At 34.0% G+C, this 10,716-nt stretch overlaps 1 protein-coding gene across 1 annotated transcript; it reads right to left on the bottom strand.

Moving 5' to 3' along the window:
• Positions 1-1,179: 1,179 nt before the first annotated feature.
• Positions 1,180-8,979, bottom strand: LOC117159884 (uncharacterized). Its single transcript, XM_076618705.1, has 9 exons — positions 8,833-8,979; positions 8,166-8,282; positions 7,988-8,105; positions 7,175-7,439; positions 6,992-7,111; positions 2,010-2,100; positions 1,805-1,938; positions 1,292-1,424; positions 1,180-1,227 (listed from the first exon to the last, which is right to left on the bottom strand). The coding sequence occupies exons 1-9, from the start codon at positions 8,977-8,979 to the stop codon at positions 1,180-1,182; spliced, it is 1,173 nt and encodes a 390-aa protein (XP_076474820.1).
• Between the last annotated feature and the right edge of the window lie 1,737 nt (positions 8,980-10,716).

Genomic DNA, 10,716 nt, shown 5'->3' with positions numbered 1-10,716 from the left:
ATAGTACTGGGCAAGTAACCGTGGTAATTAGATACTCGAGAAACTAATGACAATGATCCTAGGTTCAATAAGGAATCCGCGGTCGGCGGGATGATAGGTGAACGTGCTCACAAAATCTAAGTCGGACGCGTAATATTCACTGATCGTAAGGTGTTACTCTATTCGTTGATGGAACCGCAAGAAAGAATGACTTTCCGTCCCGACGATGCCACAGAGGAAAACTATGATGGGGTGTGTCTAAGGACACGAGATCATTGGATTCGTCGGGAATAGCCTTCGTTCGGAAAGTAAGGGAAATTGACGTTGCTGCTAATTGGTCAATCTCCATATCGGTAGTTAGAAAAAGACGCTAACCGCACTTGAGGAAAAGTTGCTAGTGGGAGACGTCGTTCGTTGAAAAAAATAGATCTCCCCTATCTTCCCGTAGTTGGGGCAAAGACTGTGTGTTTGAAGGACTAGCTCAGGCTAGCTGAACATGTACTGCGGAGACGCATCGACATCTGGTAATCATCTTACTCGAAGAATAAGGTCTGCGTGTGGCGAGCCACGGGACAGAAACCGTTGGAATATTTACTGTCGCGTGCCGCCACAAATATTTCCTTTAAGGAGAGCTATAGAATTACTCCATACCTTTGTTAGACAAAGCGTTCAACCCGTGACCGCGGCTACGTTTGGCGACTGGCTGTCGCCTCGAGCCCAAGCTCATTATCACAACTCTCGAACAATTACAATCGGATTAAATAACTACAATTGTTTAATTACAGCTATAGTAGACTCTAGATTACAATGTTGCGGGATTATCCAAAATTCCAAAGGCTCCGGTGTTCTTTCATCTCCGACATATATATATCTTTATATAGACTTAAAATTTTAGGAATGTAATCGTGATTGTTAAGATTCGTAACAGCGTGAATGAAATTTCAAAATGTTGTGTGTGGTACACATAATATATTCACAAAAGTATCCACAAGTGTCCAGATATTTTTGTATGTTTCTGTACGTAGAAACAAAATTATTATTTTCTAATTGATTATTTCCATAATACTCGTATGTATATCGTGTATCGAGATTATATAAGAACAGTTTTATTAAGTTATTCTACAATATCGTAGTGATATTGATAAAACGATCGCTCTCAATAATGCGTCTACTGTGAATCACTGGATATCAATCCGTTTTTCATGTCGATCTCAACACTGTATAATATGAAACACATAGTTTTATCACCTGAAATTTACCAATATTGTTACAGCGGATGTAATTATTGAAGATAACATTATTGATACATTACTTCTGAAAAGCTTTGCATGTTCAATTGTATTAAACCGCCGGCAGTTAAATAGCATGGAGTTAGACTTCGCCGCAACGCTAATATGTATAATGCTTGCGTTTTTGTACTCATCTTGTACCATGATGCCTCGTATCTACGAATTTCATTATAATCTATAAATTAATATTATATTAATAAATGTTAAATATAAACATTTCAATCGTACAAACAACCATTCGAATGAAGCGAAAATAAAATAGTAGATGTTTCTTGTTTACACCACTCAATAGCAAGCATGATTATTTTATATTTATTTTAATTGGGAAAGAACAATTATAGAGGACAATTATAGAGGACAATTTGAAAAATCATAAATGAATAAAAGAACTAGCAAATTACATAACATGCTTTACACTGTATAGAAATACATGCATATTCATAATTTGTTACTCTTTTACGTTATTAATAAGCCAAGCAAGTGGTTGATAAGATTACAAGTAATGAGAATGTTGTTATAATATATGTTATACTTACATTGCATCGTAAATCTCATCGGACGAATTTATAACAAACTGACCCTGCATCGTTAGGTAGAACAGATGCAAGAATTGAATAATCAGAAAGCTGGTAAACTTATAAAAATCCATACATATTTCCATCGCAGCGATCTAATTTCAAACAATGATAGTCCATTGACGAATCATATTCAACGATACAAAGTCGATTAAAAGAAGCTCACCTGTACCATCGTAATACTAACGCACAAGACTATTATGCCCATACACATAAAGAGATATGTAACGTGTGCGCTCTCAATTTTTTCCAGAAACCTGCTTTACAAGTAAAATCAAAGAAAATATTTCTTGATTACAACAGAAGTATTTCAGAAAAATACATAATTAGAAATGAAAACGTAATACCGAAGTAGGGCCAAAAAATGTCAGTCGCTTAAAAAGTTATGAGAAGATTAATTTTTGTTTCAATGGGAGATAATTATTACCAAACATTCAAAAGATTTATTAAAAACTGAAATCATAAAGGATATCTATCTAATTCAATGTTGACGATGGTTGAAAGTAATTGAATATCAAAAGTAACCAAAAACAATTTCCGTCTCCCATAATGATTAACATTAACAGAAAATAATCAAATCATTTATCATGGTTATTCGCACCCAAAGTCATTAAAATTAAAATATGAATTCTTATATCATATTTTTTTCAATTTACGTTATAAGTCCAGAGACCAAAAATATATCCTTAAGATTTGTGAGAAAAAGGTTATTGACAAAAAATAAATAAAATCGTTGAAATAACAGGCAGCGATCACTAAATCTTGAATAAATTAAAAAAAAAATACACGATAAAAAAATAATTTTTAAGCATTACGAATAACCGTTATAAATAATCAATGTTTTTTTTGTTTTAGCGACAATCATTATTTATGAGAGAATTCTTTTTTGGTTCCTGATGATCATCATGGATAAAAGAATTTCATTTTGATTCACGATGACCATTATACTACTAAAAGTGGTCGAATGCTGTCTTGCATGAACCGCACACATTTTCCACATAAATTACTGATCACTACATATTACAATATTGACATACATACACGTGAAACAAAAACTGAAGAAAAATTGCATTTATCGCGTTGAGTAGCACTTTTAAGTTTTCGTTTTCGTTGTTGAAATCGTACTATCTTTGCAAGGCAGTTTACCCATTTTTAAACACATCTAGTGAAGAGCCTGTTTGTGTTTTCAATAGGCATACCCAACAATGCTTCTAAAAGATACCTCATATATCTGACTGTCCCTATCTAATTTCGGGAAAATGATACGAAGAAAACGAAAGCTTTGGCGAAGAATATCATAAATTTTTTTCTGAATGAACTCTTCACTACTACCTTGTTACGTAACATATTTTAACGATTTTAGAAATTTGATAGGAGGATAAAACACTTCTGGAAGGACAGAATCATTTCGAAAACCAAAGAAAAATATGGGAATTGTACAAACATAAAGTTGCACTTAATTGTAAATTTAGTATAGGTTTAAGTTATTCTAATGTAAATTTCTTTGGGTCTTTTCATTTTTAGTTCTTTGAACTTTTTTATTCTCTTCATTTTTGTATTTTTTGTTATTTTTTAAATCCTTTTTATTTAGTTCCAATACGAGTAATTTAGATGTGTAATGTGTACAGTGCGTGTTGTATCTATCGTGCTTATTGTGTATTTTGTTTGGAAGAAAACAGAGACTATATTAAGTTATGTTTACTGTAATATAAACCTTTTGCTATTTTCGTTACGATTTTTCTGTTAACAGGGAACACATTCGCAGTGGGTGTGTGATACTTCTCTGGACATCCGCGAACGGGATGATCGCGATGCGTGTGTTCAATTTGTATAAATATTAATTATTTATGAAAGGAAAGGATTGGAAGAAACTACTCGAAAATTTCATGAGATAGATTTCGATATGTTGTTATAGATGTTAATGAGTAGGCAGGTATTGCAAAACATCACGAAGAATGGTTTAAGTTTCAAATGTCATAATCCTCTCTACACCGACAAAGACGTCTATCAGCAAACATGAATATCCCCATTACATATTAAAAAAATAGCAGAAAAACGTAGACTAAGAAGAGTATGACAGACCCATAGAACACTGGAGGACAAACGCAAACTAAACAACGCAACTAGAAAGCTATCCAAAACCATAAAAAACTATAAAAACGACTGCTTCCATAAATATCTCGCCAGTTTGTCCCCCACAGCTGACTCCAACTACTCACTATGGAAGGCCTCCAGGAAACTCACGCTCCCCCCACAAATAATCCCTCCAATCCGCTGTCCGCAAGGTGGATGGGCGCGTAGCCCTATAGAAAAAGCCAACCTGTTTGCTAAATACTTGTCTAAAGTATTCAAACCCCATTCCTCCCTTCACTTCTGCAGAGATTATAGAATCAATCAGTCGCCTAAATCCCAAGAAAGCAGCAGGGCACGACCTAATAGGCAATAAAGCAATCAAGGAACTTCCCATAAAAGGGATTGCACTCATCACATCGATTTTTAACGCTATCCTTCGCCTTGAACACTTTCCTAAGGCCTGGAAAATCTCACTGATTACACTCATCCCTAAACCCGGTAAACCGATATACGAAACCAGCTCCTATCGCCCAATCAGTCTTTTACCTACCCTGTCTAAACTATTCGAGAAGATGCTCACGAATCGACTCCTTCCACTCCTAGAGGACTTGAAAACACTCCCAGATCACCAATTCGGCTTCCGAAAACAACATTCAACAATAGAGCAAATCCACCGCATAACTCATACGATCAGCCAAACACTCGAAAAGAAAAAATATTGCTCAGCGGTTTTCCTAGACATCCAACAGGCATTCGACAAAGTATGGCATGAAGGGCTACTATACAAGCTTAAAAAGATCCTACCTCACCCCTTCTACTCCATCCTAAAATCCTACCTAACCGATAGACAATTCATGGTTAAATGCCTAGACACACTAGGCAATATTCCCAACATTCCCAATAGAATCCAGCATACCCCAAGGTAGTGTCCTCGGACCCCTACTGTACTCCATCTACACTGCCGACTTACCTATATCAAACGAGATAACAATAGCAACATTTGCAGACGACACAGCGCTATTAGCTACCCACGCAGACCCGGTAATAGCCTCATCCACTCTCCAGCGAAGTCTCGACTCCATGGAAAAGTGGTTTCACAAATGGGGCTTCAAAGTCAACGAAAAAAAATCCTCACATGTAACCTTCACGCTCCGAAAACAAACCTGCCCCCAGGTCATCATTAACAATACAATAATTTCTAGCAAGGACTCAGTCAGATACCTGGGCATGACCCTGGACAGGAGGCTAACTTGGAAAAATCACATCACAGACAAAACAAAGCAACTCAAGGACAAACTCAAGAAATTCTATTGGCTCACTGGCCGACGCTCCAACCTAAGCACACAGAACAAAATTAGCCTCTACAAGACCGCAATAAAACCTGTCTGGACCTACGGAATCCAACTATGGGGAACAGCAAGTAACTCCAACATTGAAATACTTCAACGCTTCCAATCGAAAACGCTAAGATCCTTAATTGATGCACCTTGGTATGTAACCAAGGAGACAATACACCGCGACCTCAAGATACCCACAGTCAAAGAGGAAATAGCAAAATATAGCGACAAATATAACAAAAGAGTCAACAAACACCGAAACCCCCTAATCACTGGATTACTTGATACGACGGACCAGATTCGCAGGCTGAAGAGGCACTACCCGCTAGACCTAAACGCTAGATTCAATTAGTTATCTAAATTAAGTAATATTTACTTATTTACAATACTTACTTATAAATTATGCTTATCTATAATAAGTATTAACTTATTATAAATAATCAGCCATGTCACTGCGCCAGAAAAATTACTGAAAATTCTCAACGCGAAAATTGATTGTAATTTTAATAAATAAATAAATAATAATAATAAAAAAAAACAGTAACCATTATTCATGGCAGAATTTTTTGTTGGTCATGGATAATCATTATGGATGATAGAACTTCTTTTACCAATAATCCTTATCGAATCGTTATCGACGAAATTCATTTTTGGCTACTTTCGGCCATTGTTCGTTTCCATTAACATTACTGATACACCACAGGTGATCGAGAATTGTATTTATCCCCTTAGGTACGGCTGAATTTAGCGCTGAGCTGTTTTTTGTACGACAGAATTTGACGCGAATTACACGTAAATGATACAACACTCCAATGTGTGACAGATAATACTGTTCCCTAGCACATCGGAACGAAGTTTTTGATAACTAAATTATAATTCTTCTTAAAGATATGATGCATATACTTTAACTTTAATAATTTACTTTAATAATTAATAATATAATTGAGTTTGATATATTTTAAAGCACGGTACCACATAGACCCACGTCACAGTTTTCACACTCATAGCGCGATAGTGTTTTTCAAATTGCTCTTCGTTTTCTACTTTGAATCGACATTTTGAGGTTGAAAATTCTAAACAATTAAACAATTATAATATATATTAATAAATAATTATAAAATATAATTAATATAATTATATTTATATTAAAGAGAAGCAACAATTGATACCTGACACTTGCGTAAAGATTATATATTCTGTTTGTATATTGTTAACACTGTTATAAAACGTTGTGAGGGCAAGAGAAGTGTGAGGCAAGACTAATGAAAGAGATCATTTACTTCAAACGATGAGCGAATGAGCCAGTAGGATGAGCTAATATAGTGGCGCATCGTAATATAATGGCATCCGCGAAAGCCACTATAGTGGCGCATCGTACCTAAGAGGTTAAAGCTCTTCTATCCAAATGTTAATAAAAATTAACGATAGTCGCAAGTAATTAAAAAAAAAATTCCGTCACCGATAATGGATATCAGCACACAAAAAAGAATTCTCTCATCTATAATGGTAGTCGCTAAGTAAGAAAAATTTCGTTAGTCGATAATGTTTATCGGTAACCAAAAAAGAATTCTTCCGCGTATAATAGTTATCGGCAACCATATTTATGTTGATCATATATTGCGGGTATTCGTAAACAAAACCAGATAAACTTATCTACTAATTCTTATATTGCAATCTTTAGTCTTTTGTTTATAACTGTCCCTGGTTATAACAGTTAGAAACGCTGGCTAATACTGACATTATTGCCCGTTGGTGTCCCTGTATAGAGAAGCGTACTCTGTCATATGTCTCCTTCGCCTTCTTTTCAGAAATCTTCGTATTGAAAGAAAAGTCATTGATAGCATTCTTGAAGCGATATCTAGAAACAGTACAATTTATTCGATAACATTTAAAATATGCAGGAAATTTTCGATTTGCTTACCCAGCCACAGTCAACAGTCCGCAAGCATGCTGCACGAGGACCATGTAACAAGTGTCACAACTGACGAATACGATTAGCACCACATATATAGCGAGGCCCAGATATATTTGAATGTAGTAATAATATTTGAGGTCATCCTCGACAAAATAGTATGCTGGTATAGTGTATAACATGGGTGGCGATGTATTGTGTGGTTTTATCATGTGTACCAGACGCATTGTCCATGGCAGTTGTACGAAAAGGAATGCGCATATACACGCGTTTACTGAAAACAAATGATTACTATCTTAATTCACTACGGATATTTATGCAAATACATAAATATTGTTGCAAACGTATGTAGAAGGATAGGACATAAAAAAAGATTTGTGTTACTCATGAAATTGCAGAGCATTGAGTGCTGTTCTTTGGACATATTCTATTTTTCTACATATTACGTGCATTTCATGCATTTTAGCAGCTCTGAGTTTCCCATTAATACATAAATATTCGTATTCTATTAATTAAATTACAAAATATAAAATAATGAACAGTGTAGACAGTCGGCATCCATTTTTATATTATTCCTGTCAAGTATTTTATCTTCTAATAAATATATCACGAAACGACAGCGGGTTGTTATTCATTACGTATTTTTACATCGAAAATGCAACAGTTTTCAATATTAACCCTTCAAATTTTCTTATGCATTTATTGAATAATCGCGGCATTTTACTTATCTATATGAGTGTTAGCCAGATCAATCCGTTGTATAATAATGAGATTGTCGACTAAAGTTGCGATTGACCTTTGCAAGTACATATTTTAACTTACCAAAGTAGAACATGGCAAGAATGCTTCCTCTATTAGCGTATGTCGTCATAATGGAAAATTCTTGTTTCAATCGATCGATTGCCCAGTCCTCGGACATATCATTCAAAAGGGACTTGAGCTATAATATTTATAAGATTAGTATGCAAACTGAAAGAAAGGTAAGAAAGTACTTTCTTACCTTTTCAGCGTTCAGAACATAGTTACCATGTTTTATGATCATAAGAATTGTCGCACCTATTAAGGACGACTGCTCTATCACGACTTCCAAAGTACCTATATGTACGACTCTTGCTACCTTGGATTAAAGTTAATGGTCTATTCTTAATTATTTTTACCTCTATCTTTGGCCCTTAAGAGTTATTATCAAGGTAATCGCGATGATGCTATTTACATCTTTTTATTTTAGAAATCAATCGTTTAAACTTCAAACAAATGCAACTTTTTTTATTATCCTTCATTATTTTGTTAAAAGTAACAACGTTCTTTTCTTTTCCGAGTGATGTCAAAAAGAAAAGTTCGCTTGGTGTGAAATTTTATAGCATAATAATTATAGCATCTAATTAGTGGGTTAATCGTGTCTTCCTAAAATTATCTACGATATCCGAGAATTTTTTTATACGATCCTACAGGACCCCTTCTTTTTTGTTTCATACAACTCTTTTAAAATCGAGAGTTACGTTTTGAAATGAAAATCATTAGGACTATCTATGGATTTTATTTGTATTTCATACCAGCTATAACAGAGGAGCAATGGAAAGTGATTTGCGTTACTATCATAGAACGTTTTGTTACCAATATGATGTTGTAATATTGGTGAATTGTTATATAAATTGATAGATATGTACCTGTACAACGACAAACGATCCCATGGTAATATGCACCATGGCCCACAAAATAAATTTTACTTTATTTTGATCTGGCCAAATCCCGCCCAGTTTCGCAAATATTTTCGTTATTTTCAAGAATCGCGTCTCTAATGTAGCTCTGTTCATGCTAAAAGCTTGATCTCAATCAACTCAACGCTCGACAACTCCGGAGATCATTACTAACACACTGTAAATGGAACCTTATAATGTATATGAAAAATGTATAAACGATAAAGTTCTCCCATTCTTAAATTACAGTTAATCATACGTCACTAATGCAACGTATATCCTCCATGCACTTTATAAATATTTAATCACTACATTTGGAGAAAGAACCAGCAACTGTTCTCATCAGCTGTCTCGTCATTCTTATATTATGTATGTATGTCACAGATGTTAGGAACGAGCGATATTTAGGTATACAATTGTATATCGACAACATGGAGTTTTAGGTATACCGTGAAAAGCAACATAATGTAATGTAGTAGGTTGCAACAGACCAACGAAGACAGTGAAATTCTGAGTGTCTAGTTGTTTTCACAAACTTCATAATCGTAATTTTATTCCGTGTTGAAACTTCGTTAAGTAATAAGTAAATTCGATAATAAGTACACGAATAACAATTATTGTATACACTTCATCGGTGCAATGCATAATAAATTGATGTTTAATAATAAATAATCAATATATCACCATGATTTACAACGAATTTCATATAACATATATTTCAATTAGCTAACACGCAGATTAATATTATAATAACGTGCTTTATATTAATATGAGTCTCATACTAACATAACTTGTTTTATTTCACTCTAATTTCGTGGAAATTGCCGTGTAATAAGAAATTACTTTGATGATCCTAAAATAAAAACACCGCTCATATAAACATACGTTTGAAGTGTTTAAAATCAGTTTGATAACAGATTGTTCTATCACTTCTCGGAAAAATTGGAAATTCAATATTATAAGGTGTGTTAATAGAGAGGCACTTAGACAACTACTCAACACTAATTTAATGCTCGAATTTTAGCTGGTGAAGTGTGCCATAGCGATTTGTTTCTGCAAAGAACAATCTATATTAAATAAGAAGAATTGAAGACGAGGATTGGAAACTGGTTCAGACAGTCAAATATTTTCAATGTACTGAAGGAATTCACAGCCGCGATACGAAGATATTAATTCCTTGAGAGAAAATGAATTCGTAACGTACCTAAAAATTTCATTATATTTAACATATTCAAGACAGGTGTATTTGGATGATTATTTCCAATGCTCAAGTAGTTTCTGCGTTTATAATTAGTACTCGGGTGTATATGCATTTATAGAATATTTACAGGTGCAAAAGTTTGCGCGCGTAATAAGAAAAAAATGTCTAAAACATCCATACTATTTGTTTTATTTATATTATTGATATTTGTGATATCTCAATTTATTTAAAATAAGTCTCTATTTTTAAGTGTGTTTCACATTTTTAGTCGCTTTGATAAAAATACAAATTTGCAATAAACATCGGAGGTCTATTTATAATTTCTCTGTATTAATATATTAACAGTCAATACCATGAAAGATCCAATTTTTTTTATTTTAGAACCAATTACTATTTTATATTTTAGGATTAAATGATTTATATAGTATGAGAATAAGTTCTTATTAGTATTCATTGTTTATTTGCATGGAGTCATAAATGCCTTCTAATTCGATTCTTACAAACTGGCTTCGGCCAGTAAGATTCCTGAAGAAGAAAGTAAGAGTTAGATCTGTTAATCTCTTTCGAAATTCTCCTTCTTTTATAACGACACTGCATAAAGCTTGCGCTAGCAGCATTCTATTATATAATAGTATATCCGTACGTAGATGTAG

The sequence above is a fragment of the Bombus vancouverensis genome, chromosome 5 (assembly GCF_051014615.1).
Source record: "Bombus vancouverensis nearcticus chromosome 5, iyBomVanc1_principal, whole genome shotgun sequence".
Taxonomy (NCBI): domain Eukaryota; kingdom Metazoa; phylum Arthropoda; class Insecta; order Hymenoptera; family Apidae; genus Bombus; species Bombus vancouverensis.
This window is presented reverse-complemented; position numbering and strand designations above follow the sequence as displayed.